At 38.3% G+C, this 18,679-nt stretch overlaps 1 protein-coding gene across 1 annotated transcript; it reads right to left on the bottom strand.

Annotated features, from left to right (window-relative positions):
* Nucleotides 1-291: 291 nt before the first annotated feature.
* On the bottom strand, nucleotides 292-13,503 carry LOC140225054 (uncharacterized). Its single transcript, XM_072302520.1, has 6 exons — nucleotides 13,377-13,503; nucleotides 8,169-8,252; nucleotides 5,702-5,806; nucleotides 4,208-4,273; nucleotides 1,904-2,299; nucleotides 292-543 (listed from the first exon to the last, which is right to left on the bottom strand). The coding sequence occupies exons 1-6, from the start codon at nucleotides 13,450-13,452 to the stop codon at nucleotides 368-370; spliced, it is 903 nt and encodes a 300-aa protein (XP_072158621.1). The 5' UTR covers nucleotides 13,453-13,503; the 3' UTR covers nucleotides 292-367.
* Between the last annotated feature and the right edge of the window lie 5,176 nt (nucleotides 13,504-18,679).

The raw sequence follows: 18,679 nt of genomic DNA on the forward strand, positions 1-18,679 counted from the left end.
AAAAACTACTAAACGTCATTTTTTTTTTAAATGTCAGTGATTTTTCTTCTCTTCATGAAAAATATTCTGTGAAAACTTCAAGCCCTGATGTTGGTTATGTTTGCTTTTAAAAAATGAAATAGTAGAGGAGATTTTGAAACACTGTAACCGAGACACGCAAATTTTCAGTTTCACTGTCAATTTGGTAAAATACATTGTTCTTTTTCTCAGAGTGGATTTCATGCACCCAAGTAAATCATAGAAATCAATAAAAATTGCATTAAATACCTGTTACTGTGTATGTAATTAGACTGCTATGACAACGACCGTCATTTCAAATAAATTTTTATTTTTCACGCGTGAAAGGGGTACATAAAAGTACTGTCACTCAACTAAACTTACAATCCTCATCACCCTCGGGATTCTTTTCAAAGCAGAACTTCTTCAAGAACTGAGCGGATTCTTCTTTTGAGTTCCTCTCGTCATGTTCTATTTGGTACTTTGCCTTGTTGGCGTCCATCATAAGTTTCATGAAGTCAAACTTATTGGGAGGAGTTGTCCGTGCTGTGATGAGGCAGAATAGAAATAATGGAAGTGTTTTAGACAGCACGTTCAAATTTGACTAAAATTATTATGCTAAGAGCAAACTGGGGCGGTGGCAAGGAATTTTTGCAGGGTTCAAATATAGCTTTTTGCAAGTTAATTTTTGTGAGAAAGTCAAAAAGTTCAAAACATTATTTCTAAGGGAAGAACATCTTATTCAAAATCCAACAAATCGAAAGCCAACAGTCGAGTTGACGATGCCTAAAGCTGAGTTTGGTCATTCAGCAAACTCCGTTTATACTCAGCCTAGCTAAGTCGAGTAAAGCCCCCCTCAATAATATATCTTTTCAAACGGGTCCCATTTTCTGCATTTTCAAAAACAGGATTGCTTCGTTATCTTTTAACAAAACGGAAAAAATTCCTAAATGCTTATTATCTACGTACCTTCAGAAAATGACTTACAAAAAATAAAAAATGGCGCGACTGACCTGTTTCAAATACGACTTGGATATGTAAAGCACGATGGGAGATGGCCTTAACCTCAAACAAATCATGTCAAGGTATGGAAGAATCCTGCAGATTTGGAAATTGAGGACAGGAGCGGATCCAGCAATTTGGCAACACCGGATTCTCTCAATTTAAGCCTATGTTAAATAATCGATTCTTGTCGGAGCACGTGGCCCCCCTAAGGATCGATACATTTCCATGGGTTTAAATGGAGTAGATCAACGTTGCCAATTAGCTAGATCCGCCAATAATTGAATTAGTGAGTTCGAAAACACGCAACCAACTCGGGTTTGTTTCGATTTTCACTTTTTTACCGTTTATTAATACTTATGAATAGAAGCATCTGCACGCAAAAGGAAATTTCGAAATTGCAATCGGAAGTGCTCAAAACAGCGACGGGAAAAGGGAAGAATCGAAGTATTTCATTGGAAATACCAATTTTTGGCCATTTCAAGGGAAACGGGTGACCATCCGATTTTGCGGTTTTCTTTTTTTGGTTCAGTATACGTTGTACCAACAAGTTATATAAATATTCAAGCGTTATTTAGGTCGAAAAATATACATTTGTCAGGGCAGACTATGAAAAATCCGTATCTTAAAGTCGGTGAGAATGAAAACACAGCAACTCGGAAATTTTTAAACGCTTAATTCTCTGTCATCAAACATGGTGTATCGATTTCAACTTGGTGATTTACAAAGTCTCTAAGTACTTGTCCTTTGGCACCGAAAAAGGTTTTTCTTAAACTAACTTCTTTGCCCGCTCCGCAGTTCTAGGTGTTTCCTGAACAATTTTTTTTCCGAGTTGGTGTGTTTTCGAACTCACTGATTCCATTGAGGCTTAAAATATAGGAGTAAAATTTTTAATGACACTTACAGAAAATATCAATGAGTTCCTTTTGAGTCTGCTCGTAGAGGCACCGATTTATGTCCTCAGTAGCTTTGCTGGAAGAGTCATCGGAGGAACTGCGTGAAATGCTCGTTGGAGAACTGCGCGAAGATTTGGATGAGGACCCGCTGTGTGAGCTGAAAGACTTGCACGGGGTCCCAGGTTGAGCTTTCATCGGGAACTTTTGCCGAAGCTTGCGTTGGAGCCAAGCTGGAGCACCAAGCAAGAACTTCGGAAGTGACTTGGGAAAATGATTAGTGACAGGGGAGATAACTACTGATGGAACTGGTGATGGGGCGGATATGCGGACACACAGAGCGTACGGTGATGTTGACGATTGTTTGTTCGTTGTGATATTGTTTTTTCGAGATCGTGAAAGTCCATCTAAAACATGAAAAAGTGTTACATGTCCATGTCCTACTTTGCAGACATCAGATGAATTCAGATTTGATGCGAATGACACTGAGTTGTATCTTGATAGCTGCACTTTACACATTATCAAAGAATAAAGCTATTTAAAGTGTATTTATCTTCAATGTGTATATAAGCTGCAGCCATCAAGATACAATAATTAAGTAACATTCGCAAAATGTAGATAGATCTTACAAGCCTCCTTCCTATCAGTGTGGAATTCATACGTACGTATAATCAGTACCCCTGGATTAAAGGTACCTAACTCTGTCACAGTCTTTTTAAGATGTTGGGGTAAAACTTCACGTTGGTCTCATTGATTTGTGTGTAAATTCAATTTTAGACCCAACGTTAGATAAGGAGACAAAATGTCTGATTAGGAAAGCTATTGGAAGGTCTTAAAGCACCAGAGCCTACATTTTCAATGAAATTTTGGGCATTTTTCCGCCCCAGGGTTACTGATTAATCTGGCAGACACACTGGACAAACCTAACCCGCCTGGTAAAAATTGGCAGTAGAATCTGTGTTCCAATACTATAGACCTACAGGCGACTGTAAGATTTCCAATAGCTTCTATAGCCGGCAACACAATTTCTTATAGCCTTTTATAGCCGATGGCGACTAAGCAACAGCCTGACGATAAAGCGTATGCTATCCGTTACTAATTACGGATGCTAGGACTTAGTGAGTTTTTGGACCGCTCTCTTTTTGGGCCGTTGTATCTTGATTTATTTTGCGAGGAAAGCTCCGTACTTTACAAGGATGACTGCCATTCCTAATATGTTGGAGCGCTTTCAATTTCGTACGATATTGTGCAATACCTCTGGTGTGAAATAGTTGCTTCAAGCGCCGTGGTACGCTGCGGCGCGGCGCGGCGGGCGGGCAGCCAGCGCGGAACGCGCATTGGCGCCTACAAACCTAACAGGGATACTTCACGCATTGCGCAATGCGTGAAGTATCCCCGTTAGGTTTGTAGGCGCCAGTGCGCCGCCGCTCCGCTTTGTGTTAGGCTCTAATATTTAATCTCGTGGAGTCAGCGTTGTTCAACCAAAGACATGCATTGTGTTCAACTCATGACTTTGAAATATTTGTACACTCCGTATGGATTATTCTCATTTTAATTGATGAAAACAAATATGTAGTAAAGGAAAATATAATGTGCGTTTTGTAAATATTATGGTGATTCCGTACAAACTTAAGGATTTACAAAGCACACGAATTTCTACACAATTTATTATAGCCTTTTACAGCCGATGGCGAAAAAGCAACAGCCACGCGATAAAGTGTAAAGCCCGGCGACAGGAACTATAGCCAGGCTGTTTAATTTTTTTATCGCTTCGAGTAGCCCGGCCGTATGATTTTTTCCACTTTCTACAGCCAGCTATATGATTTTCTATCGCCTCCTTCGGTCGGCTTTAAGAACTCCTATGGTATTTTGAAACGCAGCTACTATCGCCAATTTTTACCAGGGCCTCATAAAAAGAAAACTGAAGAACAGAAAAAGGAGGAAAAAAGAGGAGCCTTTACTAATGTTGATCAGAGGCAAAGTGGGTACAATGTTATTGGTTCACAGAAATTGGTGCTCATGCTCGCCTAAAACTTTTTTCATTGACTGAAAAATCTTCTTCTGATGGTACTTTGTGTATGTATCGAAAGGACAGTTTCAATTTAGTTTGGTCTTTTTTACTGAGTGTGTTTGTTGACTATTTTTTTAAAATAAAATCGGTTCCAAAACGTACAGCGTATAGCAGCGATTAATATCGATTATTTTCCAGATACGACAATACCATTTTAAACTATTTTAAATATTTTGGTATTGTACATTATCATAGTAAAAACCTCACAAATAATATTGAAGGAATGCAAACATGGTCATGATACCTCTAGACAGCCGTTCTCTTGCACTTCTTCCAAGACTTTCCAGTATCTGATAGCCATTTGAGAGACCTGAACGAACAGAAAAGAAAATTTCTAGTTTTGAACTTACAAAAGAATCATGTCTGGAACGTTTTGTTGCAAAGGGCTGTTTTTAGATGTAATTAGATTCCAAGAATCTTGGATGAAGTTTTTTGAACATCTTTATGGTGAAAGCATTAAATCATCTTGCTATGGGCATATTTTAGGAGCATTATTTCATTTGCACATCAGGTAGCATGTTCCAATAGTTGTTACAATGTGAGGAATACAGCTCCCATGGGATCACAGCGCATGCCTCGAGGAGTGAAAACAATTTGGATGATAATATTTTGATCCAGAAGCTTATAATGTCTTACCCACACAGCGGTTTGTTACGCGCTTTTTAAGACACCCAATTAGGTTTTGGTATTCATAAGATATTTTTGAGAGATAAGGTATTCCTGACCATTCAACTGAAGATACTGCCATGGAGCGGCTGCCCTCAATTCAGACAGTTCAGCGGCGCTTCTGAGAAGTTGGCAACGCGAACGGGTTTATCTCCGTCTAAGCACATTAAAACTATCGATTCTGGGTGAGGAAGTCTGCCTCATGTGGATTTTAGAATCGATTGTTTTAAATACGTTTAAATGGACAAAAAACAGTATTACCGACTTAATATAATCACCATCAAAAATGGTTTTTCGAGCCTTAGTGAAACTTTACAAATAAGTTCTTTCGTTATTTTTGAACGAACCAGGTTATTCGGCGGTACGGTAGTACGGTGCGCTGACTGGAAAATCTTCTAAGTATTGCCAAAGTGCTTTAACGCTTGAAACAATTTTTAACCGGTAACCGGAAAATTTCCCATCGCTAAGGTGCCTTACCCGATGGCTTTTGACCTTTAACATTTAACCTTTATTTTTTCTTTGTTCAAACATTGAACCTGACAGATACTTAGAAGATTTTCTTATCAGGGAAAATTCCGGTAAAAACACCTTAGTGGTAGGAAATTTTCCGGTTGGCGGTTAAAAAGTCATCAGGTAAAGGCACCTTAGCGATACTTAGAAGATTTTCCAGTCAGCACACCGTACCTCCGAATAACGCGAACCATTTTTGGAAGGTATGATGAACTTTCATTCGGCTAAAACAGTTCCGTGGTGCATAATTTCAAGTATTGAAAGAACTTTAATACGTGGCGGATTATAAGATCCATTCGAATTATTTTCAAGAAAATGATAGATAGAAAGTAGATATATCGATCAAAGTATATTGTTAAATTCATAAGGCATAAAAGAATATAACTTTTGATTGAAAAATTATCATCAATCGAGTATGGATGCCGAACCATTGATTTTTTTTTTCAAGTCTTACTCTTGACTTCATTCTCAAATACAGAATTATTTAAGGTATGGTATCACTTTAAATGGTGCTTCGAATATGCAGCGGGTGAAAAGTTTATTTTAGTTTCATATTACTTACCTTTGGAAACAAATTCGAAGTATTTCCTCCAAGGACGTGACAAGCATAGGTTAAATTTACCCTTGAAATTAATTTTCGGCTTTCCTTCCCGCCAAAATCTAAAACCTGAGAGAAAAAACTAACAATAGTATTAATTTATCTAAGCATGGGAAAATTGGATATTGGCCTTAAAATTATATCACCATGATGAAAAACCAAGAGATTAAAAAGGAATTTATCAAAATCATTTGATCTCTGTATATTTTTGGTCAAGCGTGTTACAACACAACACACTATTTCCAAAACTGACCATTATAGTGAGAGAGTGAAGCATAAATCCGTGGTTTCAGTAATATCATTGTTACTTTCATTTTTAGAGATACGTGAAATTATCTACGAAATCCACTTCAACAAAAGTGACGAATGACAATTAATTAACAATTTTTTCGCGGGTTCACCTTTTTTTTTACTTAAACATGTTTTTCATATAAACATTGTCCCCATATCAAATTCACGCACGTGCGCTCATGCTGAATTATTAATTTGCAGAATTTTGTCGGCATCCTATGGTGTAGTGGTTGTAGCGCTAGCTCTAAGATAGGGAGGTCCCGGGTTCGATTCCCGGCCAGGGAACCCGAGTTTGATGGTATCAAACAATGGTTGCCTGGGATTGGTTGTTAGGGGCGGAGGGGGACGAGACTGCAGCGCAGGATTAGCCCTTGTGGGCTACTTGAAGTAGTAAAAAAAAAAAAGAAAAGAAAAAGAATTGCTCTCGCGTTCATTGTTCTTTTGTGGCATACGGAATTTTTTCTTAAGGTGATTCGATGGACGCCATATTTTGTGTCAGAACGGCATGCGATATATCGCATCCATTGGCTCTATATTTTCAGCTACTCGTCATTTTTCTCCTATTTTGAGATCGCAATTCTGTTGTCAGGAGTCTAAAGCACTCACTTACCAATTTTAACAAAGAAATTCAACGTAATAAAGGCGTGGTTTTTTCAGAGAGAAAATATCGCATTCGAGTGCAGTTTCGATATCAGTATCGAATGCGATGTTTTCTCTGAAAAAACCACGCCTTTGTTACGTTGAATTTCTTTGTTAAAATTAGTAAGTGAGTGTTTTAGTCTCCTGGCAACAGAATTGCGATCTCAAAATTGGGGGAAAATGACGAGTAGCTGAAAAAATGGAACCAATTGATGCGATTTATCGCATGTCGTTCTGACACAAAATATGGCGGCCATCGAATCACCTTAAACATGTTTTTCATATAAACATTGTCCCCATATCATATTCACGCATGTGCGCTCATGCAGAATTATTAATTTGCAGAATTTTGTCGGTCTCCTATGGTGTAGTGGTTGTAGCGCTAGCTCTAAGATAGGGAGGTCCCGGGTTCGATTCCCGGCCAGGGAACCCGAGTTTGATGGTATCAAACAATGGTTGCCTGGGATTGGTTGTTAGGGGCGGAGGGGGACGAGACTGCAGCGCAGGATTAGCCCTTGTGGGCTACTTGAAGTAGTAAAAAAAAAAAAGAAAAGAAAAAGAATTGCTCTCGCGTTCATTGTTCTTTTGTGGCATACGGAATTTTTTCTTAAGGTGATTCGATGGACGCCATATTTTGTGTCAGAACGGCATGCGATATATCGCATCCATTGGCTCTATATTTTCAGCTACTCGTCATTTTTCTCCTATTTTGAGATCGCAATTCTGTTGTCAGGAGTCTAAAGCACTCACTTACCAATTTTAACAAAGAAATTCAACGTAATAAAGGCGTGGTTTTTTCAGAGAGAAAATATCGCATTCGAGTGCAGTTTCGATATCAGTATCGAATGCGATGTTTTCTCTGAAAAAACCACGCCTTTGTTACGTTGAATTTCTTTGTTAAAATTAGTAAGTGAGTGTTTTAGTCTCCTGGCAACAGAATTGCGATCTCAAAATTGGGGAAAAATGACGAGTAGCTGAAAAAATGGAACCAATTGATGCGATTTATCGCATGTCGTTCTGACACAAAATATGGCGGCCATCGAATCACCTTAAACATGTTTTTCATATAAACATTGTCCCCATATCATATTCACGCATGTGCGCTCATGCAGAATTATTAATTTGCAGAATTTTGTCGGTCTCCTATGGTGTAGTGGTTGTAGCGCTAGCTCTAAGATCGGGAGGTCCTGGGTTCGATTCCCGGGCAGTTGACCCGAGTTTGATGGTCTCAAACAATGGTTGCCTGGGACTGGTTGTTAAGGACGGAGGGGGACGGGACTGAAGCGCAGAATTAGCCCTTGTGGGCTACTTGAAGTAGTAAAAAAAAAAAATAAATAAAAAAAAAAAAAAAAAATAAATTGCTCTTGCGTTCATTGTTCTTTTGTGGCACACGGAATGTTTTCTTAATATTAGTCACAAATTATCGCAGGTTTTTCTGAAACTATCAACACGGCAGCGTACTAGCTTACAATTTTAATAGTACTTGAAAAACAAAACTTACGTTCCCATAATGCTGTAACTGCTGGAACTCGCGTTATCGGCCTTGGCAATGATTCACCGATCGAATTCTGCTTATCTTCAAGGTCTAAAGAGAATTAAAAAATCAAGACTATAATTTCTAAATAGCATGTAAAAATAGACAAGTTGGATTTTGCAATCGCTAGCGATAGCAATATTCGTCATGGGAACGTTAGCTTCTGGGATATGAAATCGTTAAGGTACAGTTCGTTTGTTGTATCTTCTGAATTGAAGGGGCTATGTAATTTTGTGTTGACATCTCTTTTTTAACATTTTTAATTATTTTCTTTGCATACAAGAAAGCTGTTATGTACCAATTATTTATTTTCGTTGGATTATATATGGTTTTCGGAAGTTAACGCATTTAAGTTTCAGGTTCGCTTAAAGTTTGCGTAAAGTATACATAAGGTGTCCCAAAAGCACCGGGACTTGTTCTGTAACTTCAAAAGTAAGATAGATACAGACATGATCTTGATCTCATTTTAAAGATCAACTCAATACCTATCGATTAAAACCAAGATCAGCTCAATCGGATAAAAATTGACCGAGTTATGGCAATTTGAAATCAGCGAGGAAAGTTTACGCCTAACGGTTTTTAAGGAAGATTCTTCATCGCCGTAAATCGAAAAGTCGGCCGATAAAGTGATGCTTATTGTATGTTTTTTTATTTTCGAGGTGTCATTTATTAACATTTTGTACCATCAAACACAACAGTTGACAGTGCGTATTATTGCAAAGTACTAAAGGAGTTGAGAATGCACATTTCCCAGAAACGGTCGGACTTGAAAGCTTCGTGGATACTCCATCAAGACAATGCGCGGCCTCACACATCGAGCTTAACACGTGAATTTATGAGTAAAAATGGAGTTGAAACAATCCCTCATCCCCCTTATAGCCCTGACTTGGCTCCATGTGATTTTTGGATGTTTCCTACGCTTAAAAAGGAGCTTCGCGGACGAAGATTCGTATCGAAGACCGAAATCCAGAATGCAATTCAAAACTTCTTCAACTCCATCCCAGAGGAAGAATTCAGGAAAACAATGTTGGATAAGTGGCAAGAGCGCATGAAAAAGTGCATCCGGTTTGATGGACGGTACTTTGAAAAGCAAAAGGAAGTTATGGAAGATTCGGAGGAAAGTGGATAGGATTATTAACTTTTTGAATCCTGGTAAGCGAAAAATCTTCCTAAAACCCGTAGGGGTAAACTTTCCTCACTAATTTCAAATTGTCATAACTCGGTCAATTTTTATTCGATTGAGCTGATCTTGGTTTTAATCGATAGGTATTGAGTTGATCATTAAATTGAGACCAAAATCATGTCTGTATCTATCTTACTTTAGAAGTTACAGAACCAGTCCCGGTACTTTTGGGACACCCTACGTATGATATTTTTACTCTACACATATGCCCGAATACGCATCATAAGGGACCTATGTGCTTCCTAACCCTTGTAGCAACGGTTCGTGAAAAACTCGTAAAAAAAATGTAAAGAACTTGTGAATTTCATTAACACATAAAAAACTCGTAAAAAAGTTGTAAAAGAAAGAAGTTTTTTACAAGTTTTCGTTTTTATGTAAGAAACTTGTAAAAAACTTGTAAATAACTCATAAAATTTACTTTTTATTTACAAGTCAGCTTTCAAAATTTTGACTCGTAAAAAACTTGTAAATAACTCATAAAATTTACTTTTTATTTACAAGTCAGTTTTCAAAATTTTGACTCGTAAAAAACTCGTAAAATACCTGTAAATAACTCATAAAATTTACTTTTTATTTACAAGTCAGTTTTCAAAATTTTGACTCGTAAAAAACTTGTAAAATACTTGTGAATAACTCATAAAATTTACTTTTTCTGAAAATCTGACCAAAAATACGAGTTTCCCGTCGTAAAGTACCCACGGATACCGAGTTTCACGAAAATCGAGCGAACAGGAGCTGACTTAGCATTTTAGGCCACGGCCGCCATCTTGGATTTTGAAATTTTGAAAATCTGACCAAAAATTCGAGTTTCCCGTCGAAAAGTACCCCCGGATACCGAGTTTCACGAAAATCGAGCGAACAGGAGCTGACTTAGCATTTTAGGCCACGGCCGCCATCTTGGATTTTGAAATTTTGAAAATCTGACCAAAAATTCGAGTTTCCCGTCGAAAAGTACCCCCGGATACCGAGTTTCACGAAAATCGAGCGAACAGGAGCTGACTTAGCATTTTAGGCCACGGCCGCCATCTTGGATTTTGAAATTTTGAAAATCTGACCAAAAATTCGAGTTTCCCGTCGAAAAGTACCCCCGGAAACCGAGTTTCACGAAAATCGAGCGAACAGGAGCCGACTTTGCATTTTAGGCCACGGCCGCCATCTTGGATTTTGAAATTTTGAAAATCTGACCAAAAATTCGAGTTTTTCGTCGAAAAGTACCCCCGGTCAGAATGTTTCAAGTAAATCCGTCGATAAATACCCCCTAAAACCTGAAATTTCATCTATAATGCTGTGACGTCACGCGACAGGATTGAACCTGTTGAAATCTCGGTACAGTAGCTTTATATGTATAATTCATACTTTCTAGGTATTTTAAAGAACAAAATACGAGGGCTGAAAAATAACTTTACGGATGAAACTTAGAAATTTTTAGTTCCGAAAAGGTTTAAGTGCTCTGAATGAAGTAGTAAGGACGAAGAACAAGCTGCATAACTATAGAAGGGTTTGTAGGGATATTTCGACCTCGCTCTTAATCAGCAGCTAAAGCTCAGTTGGTAGAGCGCTCGGCTGTGAAACCAGTCGCCGCGCGCCGTGGGTTCGAATCTCCACGGGTCCGCTCGAGATTTTACGCCGCAACATCTCTCGATTGGTAAGTCAAAGTGTTTAATATATGTATGTCTCTTGTCTCTCTAATGAACTTGTGTAATACTTGTATATACTGAATAAACCACTAAATAGTTGATGATGTGTGAACAGAAAACTTGTACTCTTCACAAGTAGAGATGCGCTCCTGATCAATTTTTGGAAATCCTGATCTAAGAAAACAGAAATCTTGATCCAAGAAACGATGGAATTTTAAATTAAGAAACCAGGTTTCTTGGTTCAACAACTTTCGGATGCTAGATCCAAGAAGCATGTTTCTTGTCGCCGCTTTTAAGCAACCAGGACTCTTAAGTCAATGCACCATTGCATTGGTCTAAGAAGGTTTTTTTTCCAGTGAGCACTATTATCTAACATGAGTTTCTCACTTATTTTTCATAAGCTTTTTACGTAAAAAACTCGTGAAATGATTCCCAATTCGTCAACTGGGGACTTTTTTTTACGAGTTCTTTACGAGTTCTGTATATGTTGCGCATCTTCATTTCACAATGTTTTCAATTTTTTTTTACAAAATTTTCACGATCCGTTGCTACAAGGGAAGTTGCCAAGTATTAATTATTGTTAGATGATTGGTCTAAAACATTCAATACAACCAGTAAAAATTAGCTGTCCCCTACGAGATTCGAACCCCCGCTCGCACAAAAAGTGACACTCTCCCGTAGTCAGAACAGTGGCGTAGCTGACTGAGCTATCTCGCCGCTCGGGTACAGCCGGAGAAAAAGAGAACAGTTAAGTGATCTCGGACGCTGAGCGGGGCTTCACAAAAGACGTCCTTCAGATTTCAACGGTTCGGCCACTGGCGTGATAAGTGACAGCGGATTAAGAGCATTTCTCTGTGAGACATTGTTTGCCTATGCTGTCATGTGTCACAAGGTTCATCTCACCATGCATTTGCGATCGCGGCAGTAAGCTGAGGCAATATTTCTGTATTCATGGATTAAATCCATCAATCGAGTTCTGATTTTGGCTCATATATCCGTAACGGGTCCTCCAGAACAATTTTCCGCCTTGTAGGATGGTTATTATTTCTTTATATCTATGTTTAAAATTTGAGGTGGGATAATGGCGGCTTCTCAAGAGCAACGAGGTAGGCGATCTTTTGCACCAACGAACAGAAAACTGATGGCGAAAAATAGCCAATGAAAACCTCCCAAAAAAAAGAATTTGCCTAAAAACGGAACTTCGTTGTTCTGCGCAGATTTACCAGCCAGACACGACATCTCAAGGTGGAAAAAAACTCGCTGAAAGCGAATTTTAGCAATCAACACAACTTGACGTAGAGACATGATTGGCTAAAAAATACAACGGTTTTTGATACATCGGAAAATCAACCAAAAATCGGAGACTGGGCGAAACGCTCAAGGTCGCAGAGGTATAGGGAATCCCATAGCGAAAGCAACGGAACGATTCTAATATCATGGGGAACTCCGTTCCCATGACAAAAAATATGAACATTACCGTCCTTCAATAAAGAGGCCGCTTGGGGGTTTTATCGAATGGCCGCCATCTTGGATCAGACACAAATTTGAAAGTGGCACTACGGGCAAAAACGACTATTTTATCATTTAGAATGGCCTCCGAAATTGGCCATTTCCAACAAAAAAATCGTCGTTTTCGATCGTGCCCACCGTACTAATGACGTGAAAGTGGCACTACGGGCACAAACGACGATTTTACCATTTATAATGACCTCCGAAATTGGCAATTTCCGACAAAAAAATCTTCGTTTTCGATCGTGCCCACCGTACTAATGACGTTACAAAATTTCGATAAGGGAATGAGCTGAGGATTAAATTTTTAACTTGATCATAACTTCGGTTCTTTTTGTGTTACTTTCAAAAGTCAGTTGCACCTCGCTTATTGCACCGCACCACCGTTCTCGCCCTCATGGAAATGGTAAAAACCTCTCGGGTTGCCTTCCGATATTTTTGAGGCACCATGAAATCCACTTGCAGTTTCAATAAATGAAAACTTTTTTGAAAGTATAAACGGTGAATCGAGGTTAAACATCTTGCAGAGATAGGCGGGATCGATCAAAGTACAAAATGTGTCAGATAGCAATTCTCCATAACTAAAACTTATTTTTGGACTTTTTAAATAAATTACAATTTTTCCTACAGACAAGACAATTATTTCAATTAATCCTGAAAGAATCGAATGCTACCAGCTTGTTTTCTCCCTGAACCTTTTTTACTTCCTTACTTTCTTTCTTTTTTTGTGGGGTTTTATTTCCACCGCAGGTTACAAGTTACAGTGAGATCGATCGTAGACTTAAAGCTTGCAGACGCAGATATTCCAAAGCTAAAGATAATTAAATTAATGAGAAAAGCACTTACTTTTATGAGTGCTAAGCAGTGTAGTGTCTTGAAAACAGAAAGTAGTGATGATCATTACAAAAAGGAGCAACAACATTGAATCAATGACTTGCTTTCAGGGGGCTCACTTGCAAATTTTAGAGCAAAGACAAAATCCACGATTGAAACGTTGAAACTTCGCTCTTGCATGTTTGCATTTTGAACACGTCATTGGTGTGGGGTAAATTTCCCACTTTTTTTCCTCGAAAGTTCTTTTTTTCTAACGTACCCGAGCACTAATATCACTCGCGATGTTCTTTATCCTTAGTTGCGGATTTTTTTTACACTAAAGTCTCTTATGAGCTACGCTGATCCGTGAACAACGTTAAAACATAGTAGTAAAATTTTCAAAAAAATGCGTTCAATATCGCTTTTTCTTACGGAAAAAAGTCTGATACAGTTTTACCCAATATTCCACATCCATTTATTCAATGAAGGTTTGCAAAAGAAAATCATATCATCAAGCTACTTATGAAAATTAATTATATTTCCGTGGTTCTCCGTAATACTTGCAACTTTACTTCGTCTCATACATGGAATGGCATTCAAACTTCTCTCATCATAAGTTAAACGACAGTAAGGTGTTGTAGTGTAAAAGTTTGCTGATATTGCAACCTGGGGTAAACAATGTTAATATCGCGACTGTATTTTCCGACGCATTTTCTGGATTTTTCAACTTTGACACGCAACTTATAGTTGAAATTTGTAACCGGTGCCTGAATCTATTTTTGGAGGATCTCCCATGGCATAGGTAAACCTTTCTCCAGAGCGTAGGTGCGTACGTTCAACAGTCAGTCGGTTTAGCACTCAGATTATCATCATGACCGAAGTATAGTGGATCGTATTCGATTTCGATAGGGGTTCGATGTATAGTTCGATCTAAAACAATAGGATACAACCACGAACAAAAATTGTAGGATTTGAGTTAGAGAGGCTGAAAATGAGAAAATTCCTAACATTTTCACTTTTCATTGCCTGTTGGAACTGAAATACCAAAACATGAACCGAATGTTGCGGCCTATACAGCTACGTCAAGGCTAAAAGCATTCGAATTTTCTCAAATTTTCTCTAAAAACATTTTATTTAGGAAACAAGTCAGGACTACTTTGCCTTCAAATTTTCAGGCATTTTAGATCAAAGTACTAAAAAAATTTTCTGAAAATTGGTAAAAAATATTCACAAATTTTCTCGAGATTCGTGATTTGTCAAAAGGAATTTGGCAACGTCTGAAGGCTCATACGCCGCTCTTCCTCAGCACGGCAGTGTATGGAACACCTGTATTCACAACCGTACTATTACCCTCAGTGTGGGGTCCTAGATTTCATCTTCTGGCGCCTTATGTTAGTTATCACATGATGACAATCAAATTAATGACAGTTCAAAGGTCAGTTACTAATAAAAATCTACGGCGTATTTTGCATTATTTTTTTATTATTATTAAGTGACATCATAATTACAATTACGTTTTGAATGTTTGCAATCAATGCTGCCTTTTCACGTTTTCATAGTATTCCCTGTTGTATAGTATTCTTTTGAAGGTTTATGTCTTATCTGCGGTGCCCCAAAAAATTATTTTGCTTAAATTTTAATCTGCTTGACACTTAGACCCACCTTACTAGGCTAAAGAGAGGTTTGCTAAGGAGAGAACCGAGGAAAAACCAAATTATGTATTTGAGGAAATACAAATTTTGAGATACAAAACGATTAGAAAAAGAACGTTGTAGGGTATAGGCATGCACACCCCTCATATCGTTGGCCAAAGTGTGAAACCACGTACTTCCATTACGGTGTCTTAAAATTTCCGCCACTATTTTTTCTTTCGAGGGGGAATAACCCAACTTCAATGAATTTAGTACAAACTAAACCGAGGGCTAACAAACAATACTGCTTAGCTGACAATTTTAGCAAAAACGAGTTGGCAACTGTGCCGCATTTTACAGTATAAAATACGCAAGCTGATGATTTTAATTTTATCTTTCTAGCTCTGCAAGGGAGCTCTTCAATGTCGCAGTAATGTATAAAAAAATTTCAAATTTAACCTTAAAATTAAAAAAATGGCGAAGTTTCCTCTTCGTTTTGCAAAAATGTAAGTTTACAGAAAGGTGCGGTGTTGTTCGTTATATCCACCAACATGCGAATCGACGCAGGCAAGAGTCGTATAGAAAGAGCATTGATGATTTCACCAAGTACGTTATAATTCAGTATAAAACTGACATCTGACACACTGAAATTCTCATTACAGAGGGGAATAGTTCATTCGAGCACAAGTTTCCTCTATTATTTTTCAATTTAGTACTAAATTGTGACGCACTTTGGCAGAATTACCAACTCTCTAGCCGAAAATGGTTTACAAAAGTGTATCTCGCCTCCCCCTATACACACTCTTTTTTCAAAATTTCAAGACCAATCCTTTAAAATTCCTCAACTTAACGATTCATTCGGAGACTCTATGTTCCTAACTATCTTCAAGAAAGAAATGTATCGGAGTCGCAGTTTCCACTCTGTTCGATAAATACCTTTCATTTTCTTGATTTTGGCGTTACAGTAGGACCTTACGCTCAATTTTCCTAGCGTGAGCTTTCATAATTTCAAACAATATTTTACGGTAATACTACTTAATGCATTTTCGCACCCATCCTTCATATCCGCCACGTGAAACTCCCCTAAAAAAGGCATTGAGGTTAATTTTACCCGGTTTGTGGTTATTAGGGGTAGTCTTTAGAACTAAATTTCCTAACACGATACGATTCTCCCCAAAATACCAATTTTTAAATATGCACCCTTAAAGGTGCTTGAGAAACCTCATCACATTATTTTTCAATGATCATTGATTTGGACGCATTAAACTTCATTTGAGCAAACTTAATTTTAACTTTTCTAAAATATCAAAAATAAAAGACACCTCAACGCGCGTAGTTGACAGAACAGCGGTACAACTATTCGTACTTGATGAATGTCCAGGTTGCGTCTGCAAAATTGAAGGCGCGATGGCAGGAGTTAACTCGCAATGCTCCACCATGTGCTGCCGACGAAGTGTCGCGTCGCTTTTATTCAAGAGAAAAGTTAAAATGAGGCCTAATTACGGCTCTGCGATCTGCGGCTGCGTTGCGCACGTAGCCTTTAAAACACAATATTAGAATTAAGGCAAACGGCAATTAACAGAATATGAGAGAAGAACCAGGGAAAGGACGTGACGTAGAGATACAACTATTTGAACTTGATGGATGTCCGTGTTGCGTCTACAAAATTGAAGGCGCGATGGTAGGCGTGAACTCGCAATACTCAGCCATATTCTGCCAATGAGGCGTCGCGACGCTTTCTTTCAAGAGAAAAGTTAAAATGAGGACTGATTACGGCTCTGCTATCTTTGGCTGCGTTGCGCACGAGCCTTTAAAACACCATATTAGAAATAAGACAAACGGCAATTGACAGAGTATGAGGAAAGAACCAGGGAGAGGATGCGATTTGTTGACGGCGTAGAGATACAACTATTTGAACTTGATGGATGTCCGTGTTGCGTCTGCAAAATTGAAGGCGCGATGGCAGGCGTGAACTCGCAATGCTCAGCCATATGTTGCCGATGAATTGTTGCTCAGATCCGGGAGAAAAGTTTAAAAACGAGGCCTGATTGCGTTGCTCCTATCTTTGACTATTAAGCGTCCAGCCCACATACAAACTAGAGGCTTCAAAGAGACTCATCGATTGCCCCGACTTAAACCGCTGGCCAATGAGAGGGCCAGGAAAGGCATCGATGAGTCTCTTTGAAGCCTCTAGTTTGTATGTGGGCTGGACGCTATATGCTCACGTAGCTCTAGGAGCATCGCTGCAAATGTGACAAACGGAACCAACACTATACGGAAATACAGCAAGGGAAAAGACGCGCAATGATGACTGCGCACGCGTATAGTCATCATTGCAAATCTCTGCATCTCTGCAGAGATACAACTATTCGTGCTTGACTGATGTCCGCGTTGCATTTGTAAAACTGAAGGCTCGATGGCGTGAAGTGTAAACTCGCAAATTTTGTCGATGAAGTGTCGCTCAGGTTTGGGAGAAATGGTAAAGAACAAGGCCGAATACGTCTCCTCTATCTGCGGCTGTGGTGATACTCCATTTCTTTCTCTTTTTCGATTTTACCCCTTACTTTCTATTTTTAGGATGTATTTGTAGAACTATATCGAAAGCCCTTTCGCAACGGTACCACAACTCCTCCAGAGGCAATTGTCAGGTGAAAACGACCAGGCTCGGACATCTAAGGATTAACTAATAAGCATCTAACCCTAAAAATCGCTAACTTCATCCCCAGGAACCGTTTTCATGCAGAACTTTTTCAAAAATAATACCATGCAAACCTGATCCTCCATGATCCACATTTTGGTATCTTTTGAATTTCCTTATCCAAACAAGCTCAGAGCAATTCTAAAGAATTAGAGACGGAAAAAAACATGATATACTTAGGAGCTTCAAAACACTCTACAAGTAGGTTATGTAAATATTTTTCAAGCCTCGTCATTTCTTCCCACATCGAACGTAAAAAAAATTTTATCACGCGAATTTGCAGCTGGCAGTGTTTTAAACACACATCCTGTTGTAAACACGCGATAATAAAAATTAGCTGTAAATATTCTTTACGCACGTTTGTTAAAAAACTCCAACATAGTGTAAATATAACTGTCACACATATGTTATGAGGGAAACTGACTACATTTTTCCTCAGTGATTTGTGACTCCATAGTAACAGATCAGTATCTGCTCGTTTCCTACATTTTTCAACTGTTCACATCAAAAATTCGCGTGAGTATACAGATTTCATTAAGTAATTACATCTATTTGGTGGCTCCTCATATACACTGATAGTTTAAGTGAGACGACCACGGACAACTTAAGATTATTCATTTTAAATAAATATAAATCAAAATAAAAAATTAGAATTGTGATTATTAGAATTACACAAATTACACAATTAGAACAATTGTGTACTTCTCCATCATTTTAGAATTATTGTAGCCTTTTTGACAGTCAACATTTTTCCATCTCAAGAGTGTATAGTATACTGTATAGTGAGGGTGATACATTCTTGATATAATAATGTATGAAATAACTTCGAAAAATTAAACTGTTTCTCACACCTCATCTCTCCTCAAATGACACACGGCCCCTTATTAGATAGGTATGACCTCTGAAGCAGTTTCTTCCTGCTGAATCTTATCATTATTACTCTTTCTTTTCTTCTTACTTTCATTGTTTCAAGGCCTCACTCAACTTTTTTGACCCTGCTCGACTGT

The sequence above is a fragment of the Bemisia tabaci genome, chromosome 7 (assembly GCF_918797505.1).
Source record: "Bemisia tabaci chromosome 7, PGI_BMITA_v3".
NCBI lineage: Eukaryota > Metazoa > Arthropoda > Insecta > Hemiptera > Aleyrodidae > Bemisia > Bemisia tabaci.

Bases quoted from the DNA above. Each gene is read 5' to 3' on its own strand.
- LOC140225054 (XM_072302520.1), bottom strand. From the start codon at position 13,452: ATGTTGTTGCTCCTTTTTGTAATGATCATCACTACTTTCTGTTTTCAA. The intron at 5,807-8,168 runs GTAAGTTTTGTT...TTTTTCTCTCAG, and splicing joins AGTTACAGCATTATGGGAAC to GTTTTAGATTTTGGCGGGAA. The intron at 2,300-4,207 runs GTATCATGACCA...TTCATGTTTTAG, and splicing joins AAGAGAACGGCTGTCTAGAG to ATGGACTTTCACGATCTCGA.